This window comes from Elephantulus edwardii, unplaced genomic scaffold (genome assembly GCF_000299155.1).
Source record: "Elephantulus edwardii isolate Elephantulus edwardi_28Jun2011 unplaced genomic scaffold, EleEdw1.0 scaffold00182, whole genome shotgun sequence".
NCBI lineage: Eukaryota > Metazoa > Chordata > Mammalia > Macroscelidea > Macroscelididae > Elephantulus > Elephantulus edwardii.
Window position 1 is genome coordinate 5,527,472 of NW_006399932.1, and position 18,995 is coordinate 5,546,466.

General features: G+C 42.6%; 1 protein-coding gene across 1 annotated transcript in view; it reads right to left on the minus strand.

Annotated features, from left to right (window-relative positions):
• The window catches only part of CPVL (carboxypeptidase, vitellogenic-like), a 154,154-nt gene extending 135,463 nt beyond the window's left edge, over positions 1 to 18,691 (minus strand). Inside the window, exon 1 of the mRNA XM_006896135.1 lies at positions 18,608 to 18,691. Within this exon, the coding sequence (XP_006896197.1) occupies positions 18,608 to 18,691 (84 nt within the window). The remainder of the gene's footprint in view (positions 1 to 18,607) is intronic.
• Between the last annotated feature and the right edge of the window lie 304 nt (positions 18,692 to 18,995).

Genomic DNA, 18,995 nt, shown 5'->3' on the forward strand with positions numbered 1-18,995 from the left:
ATGTACAGATACACACACATATGTGTGTGTGTGTGTGTGTATATATATATATATATAATAATTTAAAATGCTTACACTGATTGTCCTCTAGTCAGCACCAAATCATAGCTGCTCCTTCAGTGGGTTTTGGGGAGGCTAGAAATCACATAAGAGGAAATTGCCTATCTTTCCTCTACAGAGCTGCTGGTAGATTTGAACTATTTACCTTTGGGATGGCAGCACAGCTCCTTACCACATAACCTTATACATATATTGTGCTGTTGGAGAGGTGTCACCTTTGTGTCAGCACTGTGACTTCCTACAGACTATGCCATTAGCATTTCCTCTATGCAAATATTGTTTGTGGTGTATTATACTGTTAGAACCGGCCCATAGATGATTCTCCAGAGAACTTTCAGAGTCAGTATAGCTCATGGGAGGTAACTGACCACCTTTTTCCCACAGAGTAGCTTGTAGATTTGAACCATGTACCTTTGGGATGGCAGCACAGCTCCTTACTGCTAGGCCACTAGAGTTAACCTTGTACATATACTGTTGTTCACTAGAGTTAACCTTATACATGTATTGTTGTTCTGTCAAGTTAACTGTGATTCATAGTGACCCTGTAAATAGCTCTGAACCCTGCCCTGTCCTGAGCCAATCTCCCCATCTCTGACACACCTGCCCCCATTTAGAGATGGAGAAAAATCCGACTAAACCAAACCAAACCAAACAAAAGAAACAACCTGTTGAATCTGGTTACATAGAGTCCCTGCTCGTCCCAACATCCCTGGGAATATGAGTCCACTGATTCCAGCGGAAACAAGGCCCTGCCCCATTTCCTTCCTAAAGCCTCCTGGGCCCCTGGAGGCCACAGTGCCTTACAGCTAGCTGGGTTCTTAACCTTGGCTGCATCTTCAAATAACATGGAGAACTTGATAAAAATACCACTGTCTAGGCTCAGTTTCTAGAGATGCAAATTCCTTCAGTCTGAGGTGAAACTCATTTTAAAAAGCATTCATGAGTCCCTCTTCTGTAGCCAAGGCTGAAGACCTGCAAGGGGGACTTTGAGTTGGCCCCCTGCCAGTGCCCCTGGCCTCTGACTCCCACCCCACCCTCTGGCCTTTCATGTCTCTTCCTGTGACCTGGCACAATGAGTGGCTGGGCTCTCAGAAAAATAACCTCACCCTGAAAGGCTACACTACAAAGTCAAGTCAAGCACCTCGGTGCCAAACATCTTTATTATGCAACTTTGAAGCCCAAGACACTGCATTCTTGGAATGCTTAAATAATAAGAGATCTGCATACACACCTCCAACCTCAGCTGACCTTGCTGCTCAAATTTATTTTCCTATGTGAGGTGAGTGAGACTCAACAGCCCTTGAGAACCCTGTTTTTAAAGAAAACCCATGCATACATCTTTTTACTTTAATGAGCCAATCAACCTGAGAATAACACTGCGCTTATCTGCAGTGAAAGTCAAATGCTACAAAAAGCCAAGTTTGCAATGCTAAAAATTCAAAGGAAAGTTATATCACAAGATGCAGAGTTTTATAATGCAATAGAACACTTATAGAGTTTTACAATATATGTAACATATCACATGAAAAGTTTTGTTATAGCATCATTTGGCTCAATAGAATATGAACTCAACAGTGCATATGGGTTCACTCAGCATGCAACATTAATCAGCATGCAACAGTGAGTAAAGGGAATCATTCTAGGAGCTGGACAGACAGAGCAGAGCCCACTTCTAGACAGGTAGACCTTAAAAGTTAAGAGCATGAATTTGGGAACCAAATTACAAAAGATTGAACTGCAATTATGATAGTTTCCATTGACCTCAACAAGTTGCTTTATGTCTGTGTGTATCTGATTGACTTAGTGAGTAGGTCTAAAGAGTTAATATATTCAGAGCACACAGAATAGTGCTGGGAACATTTATTTAAGTATTAGCTCTGCTTATTTTCCTTGTGAAGGGGGAAAGCAATAAACAAAGAAGGCAATAGGATAGAGATATGACGCCAAGCATGCAAAGGTCTTTTTCAATAAAAACGGAAAACCAGAAAGGAAGGGCATCTACATATTTTAATTCTAGTAACAGGAGAGTGTGGGCACTGGGCTCCTCTAAACCTTAGCCTTTTTGGTGATTAACTAGTTTTGCTCTGGAGCCCTTGGAATTCTTCTGGTGACGCCTAGTGGTCAGTTCATGAACTTGGCCTTTGTCAGCATTGGTTGCAGAGTGAACAGCCTCATAGGAGACAAGCTAGCTATTTTTTTTTCTGAGACTCTACAGAAGAAAATGTCATAAGTTTCTTATATTACTGAATTCTATTACTTATTTATAATGATGGTTAAAAAAGATCTACCCTCCTGGTTTTAGTTCAAGGCAAACAAAACTTGTTTATTTGGGTCTACAGCTGGTGAACAATAAAAAAATGCACTACAACTTTAAATTGAAGTCATACTGGCTGCATCATAAGAGACTGACAGCAGCATGGTATGTTCAGGATCACAGAAATCCTTATGGCTTGAGACTTAGGCTATCACATCAGTGGCTGATCAATGGTAGACAGGTGTTGAATGGTGAAGGCAAAAGAAGGAAGGGATGGTGGTGGAGTAGGGAAAGGGTGGATGAAAAAAACAAAACAAAACAACATCACAAACCATGTAGCAGATGTGGGCAGCAACATTGAATCTATTGGTAATTTTTTTAACTGGATAAATGTCTTTCATCTGCTGTTTTCTGTGGAATGCTCATCTGTCAGATACTACTATATATATTTAAAAATTGAGACAGACTAGGAAGAAGGATTGGCCATCCACTTCCAAAATGACAAGCCTTTGGAAACCCTATATAAAACAGAGCACACTTAGACTGTCTATCACTTAGTCTAGTAGACATGGCAATTGAGACTGAGATCTAAGAAATGGAAACGCACAGAAGAAAGAGCTGTAAGCAGACACTAGTGATTGGAACATGGAATGTGAGAAGTATGAATGTAGGAAAATTGGATATAGTTAAGAAAAAAATGGAACGCATAAATATTGACATACTAGGTATTGGTAAAATGAGATGGCTTGGCATGGGACATTTTGAATCAGATTTGTTATGCTGGGGATGAAAAGGTGAGAAAAAATGGGGTTGGTTTCATAATTAAAAAAGTCATTTCTAGATCCATCCTGAAATACAATGTGGTGAGCAACAGGATAATATCCATATACATACAAGGAAGTCCAGTGAATACCACTGTCATTCAAATATATGCACCAACAACTAGAGCCAAAGTGGAGGAAATGGAAGATTTCTACCAACTTTTGCACTCAGAAATTGATCAAACATGCAATCAAGATGCATTGATAATAATGGACGACTGGAACGCAGAAGTTGGGAACAGGGAAGAAGGATCAGTAGCTGGAAAACACAGGCTCGGTGAAAGAAATGAGGCTGAAGATAGAATGATAGAATTCTGCACATTCAGTGCATTCATTGTAAATACCTTTTATAAGAAACATAAATGCAGGCTATACACATGGATTTCACCTGATGGTATGCATAGAAATCAAATCGATTACGTTTGTGGAAAGACTCGGTGGAGAAGCTCATTATCAGCAGTGAAAACCAGGCCTGGTGCTACTCATATGCAAGTTCAAGCTGAAGTTGAGGAAAATTAAATCAAGTCCATGGGAACCAAAATTTGACCTTAAGTCTGTCCCACTCAAATTTCGAAACCATCTCAGGAACAGGATTGAGGCCTTGAGCGCCAATGAGCGTAGACCAAATGAGCTCTGGGAGGCTATCCAGAAAATCGTCCATAAAGAATGCAAAAAATAATTAGAAAGGCTGAAAAAGAAGAAAAGACCAAAATGGATGTCAGATGAGACTCTGAGTATTGCATTAGAGCACTGAGAAGCCAAAGCTAAAGGAAGAAACCAAGAAATCAAAGAGCTGAACAAAAAATTTCAAAAGGCAGCCCGGGACAACAAAGCAAAACCCTATCATGAAATGTGCAGAGAGCTGGAGTCAGAAAATCAAAAGGGCCGAACTCGCTCAGCGTTTCTTAAGCTGAAGGAGTTGAGAAACAGATTCAAGCCACTGGTGGCAATACTTTGGGTAGAATGTTAAATGATCCAGGAGGTATCAAAAGAAGATGGATCTCTATGCATCAGAGAGTTGGACAATGACTAGGGATGATAGAAAGAGAATTGATGCCTTTGAGCTGTGGTGCTGGAGAAGAGTGTTGAATATACCATGGACTGCTAGGAGAACAAACAAGTTTATCCTGGAGAGGGTGAAGCCAGAATGCTTCTTGGAGTCCAGGATTCTGAAGCTTCGTCTGACATACTTTGGGCATGTTGCAAGGAGGAACTGGTCCTTGGAGAGGGACATCATGTTTGGCAGAGTGGAGGGGCAGTGCTGGAGAGGAAGACCTTCGATGAGATGGATCGATTCTTTGACTAGAGTGGTGGGAATGAGTGTGTTTGAAATGGTGAGATTGACACAGGAGAGAATGGCATTTAGGGCTTTTGTATATAGGGTCGCTATGAGTCGCAAGCGACTTGATGGGACAAAACAACAACAACAACAGAAGTTTTTCCCCCCTCTTTCTCCTTGTCTGTAAATAAGTATAGGAGACTCTACATGAGAAGAATGAATGAGTCAAAACTAGTAATATATCCTGTGTATTGCTCCCCATCTGGCTGCAAAGGTGGGGATGACCCTCAATGAAATGGGCTGGCCCAGGAGTTGTAACAATGGGTTCTAGTGGACAGAGATGGTGAGAATGGCACAGGATAGAACAGGCCTGAGGTCTGTTGTTCATAGGGTCACTATGAGTTGTACTCAGCTCGATGACACTCAACAACAACAAAACCATTTTAGTATTCTTGAGTATTAAGGGGCTCTGATTTGCATACTTTTGAATATGAAGGGCAACTTACTTTGAATACTTTATTAGGAGGGATCAATCACCAAAGGAGGACATCACGTTTGGTAAAGTGGGGTATGAGAGACCCTCAGTTGAGATGGATCAGTCCAACAGTTACAACAGCGGACTCAGTCATGCCTGTGAGAGGGAGGATGACACAGGACCCAATAACATTTCATTCTGTCGTTCATTCAGTCCTTAAGAGTGGGAATTGACCCTATCATAGCTAACAACACCATTTTAATAGAAGTCTGTATAGGAATGGATTCTGTTAGAATCTTTGTCATATCAACAAGTTGTATCAACAAGTATGTAAGCAATGTTTCAGACCAGGATTTCAGTCAAAGTAGATGGCCATCTTCCACTGCTCCAGACATGTCTCTAGCTACCCACACCCCAATATGGAAAAGAACCCTGTAACCAAACCATTGGCAAATCCAGACCAAGGACCCAGTGGTGGTGCTGCTTAAGATGAGAAGCACAATTAGGAAATTAATTAAGGCTCTCTTCACACTGTTATACACAGAGGATGATCATTTGCCTGCTTTAAGTAATGTGTTCTATCTTAATTGAAGTCATTAGTGCCCCAAGTAAATGTCTTTAAATTCCCCCAAGTATGTTTAAATGGACTTCCATTTGCCACACAGACCCCAGTTCAGCTAATACTTCAGCCGCTACACTAATGGTGTTAATCAAGGCAGAACATTTTATGTAAGCAATTAATTTTGTGACTAGAATTGTTAAATAGGAACTTAATAACATTTTCATCTCTCTCGCACATGCACGTGCACACACACACTCCCCCAGTACATACAAATGACACGCTTAAGACATACTGTGCTTTTCAAGGAAATTCTACTTGCAGCTGAACACTAATGAAAGCGTTAAATTGTTAAATCTTTATTTACTCTGATAAATACTATGTCTCCAGATGGGAAAGTAACGTTTTCAGATATTTGCTCCATTTTAGGGCTCATAAAAGGACTTTCAAGGCCCCCATGTCTACCATCAAGTTTGCATCATCTCGGGTTGGATCAGTTTATTACTGACTAGGGAGGATAGAAGGAGAATTGACGCCTTTGAGCTGTGGTGCTGGAGAAGAGTATTGAATGTACCATGGACTGCCAAGAAAACAAACAGATTCATCCTAGAGAGGGTTAAATCAGGCTACTCCTTGGAGGCAAGGATTCTGGGGCTTCGTCTGACATACTTTGGACATGTTGTAAGGAGAGACAGGTCTTTAGAGAGGGACGTCATGCTGGGTAAAGGAGAGGGACAGCACAGGAGGGGAAGACCCTCTATGAGGTGGATTGATTCAGTGACTGGGATATTCGGGATGGGTGTGTCAGAGGCAGTGTGATTGGCACAGGATAGAGCAGAATTTAGGGCTGTTGTACATAGGGTCACTATGAGTCGCAAATGACTCGATGGCACATAACAACAACAATAACAACAACAGCGGGAGCTCTGTTGGCATAGTTCATGGAGAGCTACACTGCTAACCTCAAGGTCGTACATGTCTCCAGTGGTTTGTATCCACCAGCCTCTCCAAGGCAGAAAACAAATGGCAGGTTGCTATGAGATGAAGTGTCACAGGGCAGTGAGTTCTACACCTCACCGTAAGGTCTCACAAACCCAAAACCCAAACCTACTGCCTTCAAATCAGTTCCCCATCAGATTTCTAAGTCTACAACTCTTTATGAGAGAAGACAGTCTCTCTCCCATGGAGTGGCTGGTAGATTCGAACTACCACCCTTATAGTTAGCATTACACCACCAAGGTTCCTAGGCTTGCATTCTATCACTAACCTTAGTTCAGACTCATCCAGCACTGTTGCAGAAGAAAGATCTGGGAATCTGTTTTTGACAAGATTATAACCAAGAACACCCCATGGAATAGTTTTCTCTATAGTCCATAGGGAGTTGTCCGGCCATCCCAAGGACTGTTTTTTTTTTTTTTTGGTGGTTCAAAGCCACCGATGGTCCTGAAGGAGAAACACTGGCAATCTCCGCCTGCTTAATTTACAGCCTCAGAAACTCAATGGAGAATCAGCTACAAATTGATTCTAAATTGACAGCAATAAGTGGTCTTGCTGTCGTGTTGTAACCCATGGGGTCATCCTGGACTAAAATCAGCATCACGTCAATGACCACAACAAACTCCACTAGAATCTACTCTGCCTTTCTCTTCTGAAACCTTTCTACCTGACTCCTCTGCCTGCGGAGGAGATGATTATGGCTTCTCTGTCACTCTGTGTTAGAAGGAAAGGCTGGAGAAGGAGAGGAGAAAGGGATCTCTTTTGACACAAAGAATGAAATACCTGAGAATGAAATATTCTCTTTTCCAGGTTCAATGTTCATTTCCCAAAGGGAATCAGATACACTAGAGTTCCTGCCGAATTTGACTATACTTTTATGTAGGGGGGGTATATAATGTATCCTTCTTAGCCACTTTCTTTCTCTTTTGTCTCATCTACCATCTATTCTTCCAGATTGCTGATGCCATAAGGACACAGCAAAAAGAAGACAGACAAAGAAAAGCTGAGGAGAGCGACTGTAGCAAACGTTGAATCTTTGCTGCCCTGCCAATGGGTAATGGCAGATATATGTGTTCTGGTGGTGCAGTTAAAGCACTTAAGCACTTAACCACTAACCAATGGTCAACTGTTTGAATCCATCAGCCATTGTGTAGAAGAAAGATGAGGCAGTCTATGTGTGGAAAGATTACACTTTTGGAAACGTTATAGAAGGCAGTTCTACTATCATACAGACAGGAATGCTGTTAGCTGGAGTCGACTTGATGAAGTTGATTTGGTTTTGGTGGCAGAGAAGCTAAGCCTTTTGAAATCTGTTCATCCCACACTTCTTTCCTGAGAAGCAGTTCTCCACTGCCTAGGAGTTTATCACATTATTTTACCACGTGACAGACCCAACACCCTCTTCTTAGCTGATTGAACAACCAAGGAAGAATATCAGACCCAAACCGGACCAATCACTCTCTGACCCTCCAGGAGAATTCTGTTCTTTAATCTCTGAAAATTGTGTACTCCAACAACAGGCAAACCTGGTTAGTCATCTATTGCCAAATTCCTGGTAAAGCAAAACCTGCTAATTGACCAAAAGGGAAGAATCAAGCACAAATGTGTGAGCCCGCGGTCTTCGAGAGAATAAGGCTAAGACAGTAAAACTGGCTGCTCTGGCTCCTGAAGCCAGATCACATGTTCTGTCTGTGGAGTCTCCAAACAGGAGAGATAGATTTGGAATGGGCATCTGTATCAGTTAGCATCCCATCAGAAGATGAAAGTCACACACTAATTTAAACAGGGAAATGCTGATGAAACTAAGAATGAATCATAACAGGGAGGTAACTATAAAGATATAACAAATGCCCTGGGATGGAGAGGGGTGTACTTACGGACAGACAAATTCAGAATGGAGGAAGGGGGCTCTGTGGAGGGATGGGCTTCAGACCTTATTGGAGAAGGTGTGCTCTTTGCTCACAAGGCTTCCCACTCCAATACTAGCTTGCAGTCTCTGGCCAAGGAAAGAAGCTTCCAGGGGCCAGGTGGGCTGTGGCAGGCAGGGGGTGTGCAGGAGTCGGGATCAGGAGCCTATGCCTCTAACTGGTAGCCTAAAGCCCAAGGTACATCATGTTCATGCTGAAAGGGCCAGGGAAGCAGCGCTATGGTGGAAAGTTGGCTGAGGGTGGTGAGTGAGGATACAGAACTTTAAAATAGGACGCTAATGAGCACCTCAGCTTGCACCCCGATTGCCTCAATGTCAAGCTTCTGACGGCTGTTCATTTGGAGAAGACTTTAGGAAATGACCCTCCAGGATGCAGGCCGATAAGGTTGGTGAGAGTACTGCAGAGAGTTGGCAGGAGGCCTGGCATGTGTGACGTCCATGTTGGAAGAGTCACTGACCAGAGCTGGGACTACAATCTTGGTGAGGACCTGCATGATCTCATTGCAAAGCACCACAGAATATCCCACAGCTCGTACTGCTGACAGAATGGTCACTAGGGGGGAAAAAAAAGCAAAGTACAAGACACCCAGACCAGAAGGCATTTTCCTCCTGCAATGTCCCTCCAGCACCCTCTACTGACAAAGTTAAAGATTGTGCTCACTGCACAGCAAACATGCTTATGTCTCCATTAATGCAGATCAGGGAAGAGAGGGTAGAATTGGGGCTGAAAGGCAATCCATTGAAAACTGGTTAATAATACTGGTTAATAATCCCTACCTCAGGGACTAGATGATGCTTGTTACAAGACACAAGAGCAGCACCAAAAAAAAAAACATGTCAAAGAGTTGCATTAATTATCGAATGATGAATAATAGTTCTCCAAAACTTAGTCTTTTAGCCACTCATTGCCATCAAATCAGAACTGACTTATCGCTGACTCATTCACTCAGCCAGATCACAAGTTGTAACTCTTAGATATTTTCATCCTTTGGTTCACATACAGAGGATTGTCTTGTAGACAGACAGACTTCAAACTTCATTTCACTATGAATAACCTGAGGTTCAACAAATGTGAATGTCTTAACTCAAGTGGTAAAGCCAAGAAGTGCATTTCTGAAATTAGAATCTCAATATTCTGTTTGCTTTCTCCTCCTCAAATTCAAATCCATTGACAACAGTGAGTTTGAGCTTTTTAGTCTCTTAGGGCTGTTGTGACAAAATACCACACACTGGGCGATTCGAAATAAAAGACATTTATTCTCTTGCCATCTGGGAAGCTACAAGTCTTGAAATAAAAATATTGGGATAGTTGTTTTTCTCTAGGAGTTTGGAGAAGCTGTTCCATTTCTCTCCTAGCATCTGGTGCTTGCAAACAATCCTTGGCATTCCTTGGTTTCCAGCTACATCACTCCCATCTCTGCCTCTCTATCTTTACATGGATGATTTCACAGCACATTTGTCTTTGGACTTATGGTCTAGCCCGGTCCAGTCTAGTCTTATCTTTTAACTAACTATACCTGAGAATAACTATTTCCAAATAAGGTCAGATTCTGATATTCTGGTGAACAGGAATTTGGGGGAATCACTACTAAACCCAGGGAGCTCTGGTGGCCTAGTGGCAAGAAACTGCACTGCAATCCTGAAGTCACACAGTTCGAATTCACCAGTTGCTCTGTGGGAGAAGGATAGGCAATCTCCTCCTGTGCAATTAACTGCCTCTGAAAACGTACTGGAGGGTCAGCTATTGGTCATTTCTGACAGTACTCAACAACACAACAACAACTATTAAAGCCAGTAAAGCAATTGCTCTTGAGAATTATTGTTGTTGTTAGGCATCAATAGGTCATTTACAATGCATAACAATGCTGTGTACTATTGAACGAAGCCCTTTTGTCCTGTACTGTCCTCCTAACTGATACTTTGATAGAACCAATTATTGCATCCACGGGATCCATGCATCTCATTGATGTACTTCCTCTCTTACATCAACCCCCTACATGAAAGTTAGTGTGTGTGTGTGTGTGTGTAATCTCTTAATTAAAACAAGCTTGGAAGCAGGAGTGGCATCCACTTCCGAAACGGCTTGCCTCTGGAAACTCTATGAACAGTACTCAGGTCTTCTGTTCATAGGGTCACTATGAGTCGTCTACAACTCAATGGCACTTAACAACAGTAACAATGACAACATAGAGCTACATTGGCCTAGTGGACAGAAAGCTATGCTACCAAGCCCAAGGTGGGTGATTTTAATCTGCGGCATTCAGGCCTGGTTTAAATTGGTTTTTTTGTCAAACATTCTTTTATGTTTCTATGTGGTATAGCATTAGTCTGTGCATTGCTGTATAGAGGTAACTAGTGGTTTTTGTGATGCTAAACACTGTGACATTGATGTGTCAAATGTGATAACAGTTACTCATAGCAGACAGTGTTTGGTGGAGCTTCCTGGTTAAAACAAGCTTGGAAGTAGGAGTGGCATCCACTTCCAAAATGGCTTGCCTACAGAAACTCTATGAACAGTGCTCATGTCTTTGGTTCATAGGGTTGCTGTGAGTTGTCTACAACTTAAGCAGGGTGCAGGCCTAACTGTAAACATCTTAGATTTTGGCCTCATATCATCAGAGATATATAATACACACACAAGGTTTGGCTAACTGCATTGATAAATTATATACATTCATATTCTATAGGACAAATCAAAATGTAGTATAATGTTTTCTAATGAAACCAAATCTCACTGGCTTTCAGTAAGTTCTAACTTGTACGACCCTTCAGAAGTTTTCCCAGACTCCTTATGAGACCACTCATCTTCCCCTGTATACTGGTGGATTCCAACTCCCAGCCTTTCCATTAGCTGCTCCACAGATCACACATACGCCACCAGAGCTCCTTTTCCCAATGAGAAGCTTTCTACTTTTTTTTTTTTTTTTAAAAAAGGCCATATACTATCTTTTATCTTCTAAAATGTGAAGAGCCTCAATTGACTCTTCAATTTCCTTCTTCAGTAACAATCAAAATTTCTGGCCAGCTTTCAAGTCCTTCTGATTTGGAATTTTCCACTGTTTCCTGTTGTCTTTAACTTCTTGGCAGGCTTCTAGCCAACATTTGCTATTAGCAGTAGGAAAAGTGATAACAACCACAGCTACTACACTTCCTACATAGCAGGCACAACTATAAAGGCTTTTCAACATTGTCGTCAAACCATTTTGATATTTTGATTACCACTTTTAAACAGGGAAATGGATAACCAGAGAAGTTAAGGAACGTGCAGGGATTCATAATTTGCAAAAGTAGTGGAGCTAAGATTTCTATACAAACTAAGCTAATGCAAGAAGCTACACTTTTAATCATTGTCCTCTATTGCCTTCCACAATTAGGGTCTGGTGGTATAGTCTGTAATGAGTTGTGGTGTTAACCCAAAGATGGCAGATAGAATCCACTAGGGACTCTTCTGGAGAAAGATCAACAGTCTCCTCCCATGTCATTTACAGTTTCTAACAACAATCTTCTCCCATGTCATTTACAGCCTCTTAATATTTGCTAGAGTGTCAGCTATGAGTCCATCAGACTCAACAGCAATAAGTATGAGTACATGGCAAGTAACCTAAAGAACAACAATTTTTAAGTCAGAGGCATAGATTTCAATCCCAGGTCTGCCTATTTTTGCTTGAGTAAAATCCACTTCCTAAAAATCATACCTCTAAACTTTATGTACTTTGATAAATGTCGATAGTTATAGAAAGGCTTCAGGCCTTTTGTGCATTGGGTCACTATGAGTCATGCTCGACCCAATGGCAATCAACAACAAAGAAATGAAATTAACAGTGCCATTGATTTACAGTGACTTATGTGTGTCAGAGGAGAATTAAGCCTTGTAAGATTTTCAAAGGCTAATTTTTCAGAAATTGATCACCATTTCTTTCTTCAAATTTGCCTCTGGGTAGAATTGAAATGCCAACCTTTCTGTTAACAGTCAACCAACCAACCATTTGAGCCACCCAAGGGTTTAGGGCTAATTATTTAATCTCGTTTAATCTGATTATTTAATCCTCAGTTTTCTCCATCTGTAAAATGAGAACAATTAGGTCCTCAGGGGATTATTTTAAGAAGTAAATAAGAAAATGCAGAGCATTTAGCACATAGCCGATGTTCAATTAACTACTTTTACATTTTTATTGGCTTTATTATCGTCTTGATCCCATGCAAACTGCCTATTCATTTCTCTGGCAGATTGAGTTCCCACTGCACACCAATTTCACATTCTGGAACCTATTATGCACTGATTTGTACACAATAACAGTGGAGTCTTACAGAAATAACAGGAAAACAAAACTAATTTGAGAAACAACATTCCAAAAAAATACTCAGAGGATGTTACAAGCACCGCATCCTTCCTGCATCTCTTATTTTCTCTACCTTCACATTTGTAAAGGCTCGTTTGTCTCCCGATGACAATATCAGCGGCTTCCACAGGACAGTCAGTGAATTGATACTTCTGCCCAATGGATGTCCGCATCTCAGTGACCACTGCTTCTCCTTTTCATCCCCTTTATCTCCTTCACCCACGCTGGCCCTGTGTCATAATTTATAGCCAGGCAGCTCGGCAGGAATGGCCTCAGATATTTGGCTCTGTGGGTGGGTACCAGTAAAGAGGTCTGTGACACTCCCTTGCAGCTGCCATGTGCTGACACCTTCTGTGGGCTCCATCCTTCGTCCTTCTCATCTCTGCCTTGCTCTGCCCTAGAGCTTCCTCTATTACTGTCGTAGAACAAACGCTTCATGGTAAGAACCTCCTCACATGTTTTTACAGCCATGTGTTTTATGTCTTTATTTATAGGAATCATGCTTACACCTACAGCACGGAGCCAAAATAAACATAATATGGTTGGGAACACACCGTTAGATTGCAATGTAATTAAGGAGGGAAAGCACAATGGTCTAGCTATTCTTTCATACTGAGTTTGCAGACCTTCAGATCCTTGTGGGGCACAAACAGATTTGCATCAGGGAGCTCTGGTGGCCTAGTGGCAAGAAACTACATTGCAATCCCAAAGGCACATAGTTTGAGTCCACCAGCTGCTCAGTGGGAAAAAGATGAGTAATCTCCTCCCATGCCTCTGAAAATCTGCTAGCCAACCCAGCTATTAGTCTCAGCATTAGTCTCGACTCGACAGTATACAACAAAAACAACAGCTAAGCAAAAGGTTGGTTATTAAGATCCACAGAAGGTCTGAAGGTCTGATTTAATGAAGATTAAAGCCCAGAAAACTCTGTTGTTGTTGCTTTCAGATGCCGTCTAGTCAGGTATGGCTCATAGTAACCCTATGAACAGCCAACCTGAACCCTGCCCTATCCTGTACCGTCCTCATCATTTCTGACACACAAGAGCCCATTGCTCAAGTCACTAAGTCAATTCATCTCATTGGGGGTCTTCTTCTTCTTCTCTGACCCTCCATCTTTCCAAGCATGATGTCCCTTTACCAAGGAACAGCCTCACCTAGTTACGTGTCCAATGTATGAAAGACAATGCTTCACCATCTTTGCTTCCAAGGAGCACTCTGGATGCACTTTTCCCAAGACCTATCTGTTTGGGTTTTTTTGTCAGTCAATGGGCTATTCAGTATTCTTCTCCAGCATCACAACTTAAAGTCATCAGTCCCCCCTCTGTTGTCCTTATTCATTAGATGCCATCAAGTTGACTAGGACATATAGTGATCTTACAAACTCCAACCTCACAATCTCAACTGTGTTCAAGCAGAAAATCTAGAGACCCCAATGCTACTTCCATACACATCCAGCTGTCACCACTCAGAACTGGCTCAACAGCAACAAGCCTGTTGCTGTTGAGTTCTCTGGCTTCAGACTTCTATAGAGGACACATAGCCCAAACCATTTCCATAAGCAACCATTCAGTCTAGCACTTCACCTACATTCTAGATAAAGCCACCGCGTGTTCAGAGGTGGCCCAGGAAAGAGAAGATTTTAGGTTTTGTTTCATTCCTGTCTGATCACGTCTCTCATCATTAGTTCCTGTTTTCACAAATCTGATTGTTTACGAAAGAAAACATTTAGCGGTCAACAAGGAACTCAATGGCTTCATATTCAACTACTCGAGCAGAACAGAAATGGAAAGTGATCAGTTCCTTGGGGTTAGGGAGGGGAGGCAGAGAGTGGGAGCAGTGTGGGGGAGAAAACATGTTGACCATTCAGGAACTTACAGGAAAGCTGACCTCTCTAGTCACTCCATTCTGGCCTCACCTTGACAGAAGACTAGGCCAATAGACCACTGTCACCTTGGCTTGACTGCTGTAGGCATTTCTTTCTGGAAAGGAGCATGGGCCACGTTGGAGTCAGAAGCACCATGAAGCGGGCATAGATGGGAAAAACGGGGTCTTAATGTGAGTCACTTGGTAACTCTACAATTTGCTGGTCTCATCCAATTTATGCAATCAGAAACTCTGGGGGAAGTCACAGGACCTTGTTACGCACAATAAAATATGAAATTCACTGAAAGGAAACATGTTGAGAAGCACTAACTTAGGCAAGCATTTTAACGATCCATTTTGGGTGAACCATAAATAACTTAGAGAGTAGTAGGCAGAAAAAAGGTTCCCCAAAGATGACTGTGTTCTGGCTTCCAGACCTTTAATGTATTTTCTTCCGTGTAAGAAGGGGTTTAAGGTTACAACTGAAATGCAAACAAATACATCTCAACTTCATTGCTATTGAGTTGGGATCAGCTCATAGCTGACCCTCCACTGGGTTTTCAGGAGGTTGAAAATCACGAGATTGCCCATCTTTCTCCTGCAGAGTCGGTGGACTTGAACCACCAGCATGGTCCACCTTTAGGTTAGCAGCACACTTCCCTACAGACTATGCCACCTGAGCTCCCCACAGATTGGAATTATATTTGCCAATTCAAACTGGGCTCAATAGAATCAGCCCTTATCCTCTAAAAGAAACAATAAGACAACAAATAAACGTTAAAAAAAGAACCCAAAACCAAAACAAAACAAACAAACAAAAAACCCCAACTCAAACCCACCACCACAGAGCCAATACTGATTCATGGTGACCCATCCATTAGATTTCCAGGGCAATAAATAAATCTTAACCCAAGAAGATCACCTCATCTCTCTTCCACAGAATGGCTAGTGACTTCACATTTTCAGCCTTTGGCTAGCAGCCTCAAACTACTATGAAACCAGCATTCCTTCATGCAATCTCTAGGGTCTGAGCATGTGGCAGAAGAAGATAGAGGACGAGTCAGAGAAGGCAATGTGATGCCAAAGTCACAGCAATGCCATGTGAGAAAGACCACTGCTGTCTGTGAAGATAAGGGAGTTGGGCTGAGAAGGCCAACTGCATTCAGAGGGATGTAAGTGGCCTCTAGAAGCTGTGAAGGCCAGCGAATAGGTTTTGTCTCAACCCACCAGGATAGATGCCCATGTTGATTGCAGCTCAGGAAGACCAATGTCAGATATTTGATCTAGAGAATTTTGAAATAATTAATTTGTGATGTCTTGAGCCACTAAGTTAGAGATTATTTGTAGCAGATGTTGTTAGGTGTCATCAACTTAAGTACTACTCATTAGCGACCCTATGAACAGCAGATCTGAACCCTGTCCTATCCTGCACCATCCTCACGATCTGTGACACCCTCAAATCCATTGCTGCAGTCACTGTGTCAATCCACCCATTTAATGGCCTTCCTCTCCTTCTCCAACCCTCCTCCTTTCCAAGCATGATGTCTCTCTCCAAGAACTGAACTCTCCTAGCAACATGCTCATAGTACGTGAGATAAAGCTTTATCATCTTGCTTTCAGATGAAGGCTGTCCTTTCAAAGGGGTTAATGATCCATGTCTATTGCTAGCTATTGATGTTATTGATTGATGTAACAGATGGGACTATAAAAAGAATCACATGCGTACAGTCTGGTTTCTGAAGAGCAAGAAAGCACTTGTGAAATTATAAGAAAACTCTCCACCTGTTGGTTGCCATGTATCATTAAGTCAGAACTGACTTGCAGCTAACCCTCCAGTGGGTTTTCAGAGACTGTAAATCACACAGGAGTTGATTGCCCACCTTTCTCCCTCAGAGCAACTAGTGGGTTTGAATAGCCTACCTTTGTGTTGGCAGCACAACGCCTTACCCACTAGACCACCAGAGCGCTGTCTTAGATTGCTATTGTGAATATTTTTCTACTTGCTTCTGAAGATGCACCCTCCACCCTTCCCCACTCTTATGCAGAAACGTGCAGACAAATCCAACAGACTGCCTCACCCACTGGCTTCCTTCCACTTTGGGTTCCACAGATGGGAGCGTTGACACGTGTTAGGAGGATTCTCACTGCCAGGTGCTGATCTGAGACTTGCACCACCCTGATAGGGCCTTGAGTCCTGTACTGTAAGTGCCTCTCTTGCTTCACTCTGTTCAACAGTAACCCTAACCCACAGGAAGAAGTAACTTCTCCACTGTTGCTGCCCACTGTCGTCATTAGGTGCCACTGAGTCAACCACACTCATGACAACCCCGTGAACTAAAGAGCTGTGTCATCATCACCACCTATCTGTGTCATCCTCATCACCTCTCCTCTACTCGTCCACTTACTGTTGTTAGGGGCCAGTGAGTTGCATATGTCTCATTGTTACCCAGTGAACAACCGATCTGAACCCTGTGCTATCCTGTGCCTTCCTCATCATCTCTACTACATTGTGCAGTCATTGTATTAATCCACCTCATTGGGGTCTTCCTCTCCTTTGCAAACCCTGCACTCCTCCAAGTACGATACCTCTTCCTCTCCTAGAAACATGTTCAAAGTATGTGAGGTGAAACCTCATCACCCTTGCCTCCAAGGAGCACTCTGGCTGCACTTTGTTTAAGGTGTACCTAGTTATTCTCTTAGCTCATGGGAGTTTGAGAGACTTCTCCGTCAAGGGGTTCAAAAAGGGGCTATCTAGAGCAGGTGAGGGTCTGAAGACTGCTCACAGCTTAACCACAAGGCACCTGGGATTCCTCCCCATTTCTCTCCTCCCCTCCCCTCCCCCACAACAGTCTTTGTTTTGGGGTGAACTGTGTCAGAGACCATGGTGGGAAAGCAGAAGCTGAAATGAGAAGTTCCAAAAATCCAACCCAACAATACCGGGAGAAGCAATTTAACTTTTAAACTACACTGGGTTGAGCAATATATCCAGTCATTATATATGCAACATGACTACATGCAAATCGCGTGCAAATACGAATACTCTCCTCCACAGGGAAGGCTTTGTCTGTGTTTTCTCTGGCTTCTAAAGCAAATCTAATTTGAGAAATAAAAATAGAAAATTACTCCATGGGAGATAAAATTTGTTTATGCATCCCAGCCCCTCTAGCAAGCCCCCAATGCTGTCCATGAGCTTAATATTATTCATTCACTCGGAAATGTCTGGCCTTGTGTGCCAAATCAGATTGCTAAACACAAAGTCAAACTTACCTGTGTGTATTTGGACCTGAGAAGAGAGTGACTCCTTTTCCAGGAAGCCAACCTAGATCACCAATCTTCCCTGTCCTGCCTCAAAAATGCCCAAAGGCTTGGTCAGGAGCTCTGACCTCTGTCTTACCAGGATGTGCTCAGTAAATGCTACTGAAGGCAGGAGTGGGTGAGGGCTCCAACTAGAATTAAACTCATGACCATCAAGTTGGAAGCTCTTCATAGATGACCTTGCATTGGGTTTCCCAAGCTTTAAATCCCACAGGAGGGAAATGAGATTGCCTATCTTTCTCTCTTGGAGCTGGGAGTGAAATTTGAAGCACCGGAGAGGGACTGCTTTTGAATTAGCAGTGCAACGTCTTAGGAACTAGGCTAAAAGAACTACCTACGGAATAACTGCTACAGAAAAATCTACAAACAAGACATGGCCCACTCCATCAAGACGTGCATCACCTGTTATTATGACCACTGGAATAGCCCTACTCCTTATCCACTTTCTGCCCCCACCCTCATCCCTGTCTCCAGTATTTTTAGAACAGCAACAAGCCAGGAGGAAGGTTGGCAGGAAGATGATGGGAATGTTAATATTCCAAATAAGGCTGCAAGAAATCTCAAAGCATCCTCTCTCCATCCCCTGAAAACAGTTGTTTCCTGCACTTAAACAGGAACATTATTCATTTATTTTTAGAAAATAGGATCTACAGGACTCTTCTGTCCCTGTAGGTGGGTGGGGCTGCCGAAGCCTAGTGCCCACTAGTCGTGAGCCTACCTGGGCTGGAAAGAACCAGAAGAAAAGGTTGCTGTTGTACTTCTTATCCACGGTGATGTAGCCGGAGTAACTCGTCAGATTCATTCCTTTGACATAACTGACCGTGCTCAATCTTTGCCCTGGTGGGGGGAGAATTTACCCAAGGATTAGAGGAATAATACCATGTTAGTGTCTCATTCTTGCCGAGCTTTCCCAGAGGCCAGCTCTGGGGTGTAATCATCAGAAAGCCTCCGGGTGGATTGGCATAAGCCTGCTTCCTACAGCAAATCCCAGGCTGCCCGGCTCATTCCATATATGTGACATTCACAATCCACCCAAGGACAATTGAATGTTTTCAGAGCCTCTATTGTCATTGTTGTAATGCACTGTCAGTGGGAACTGGTTCAGA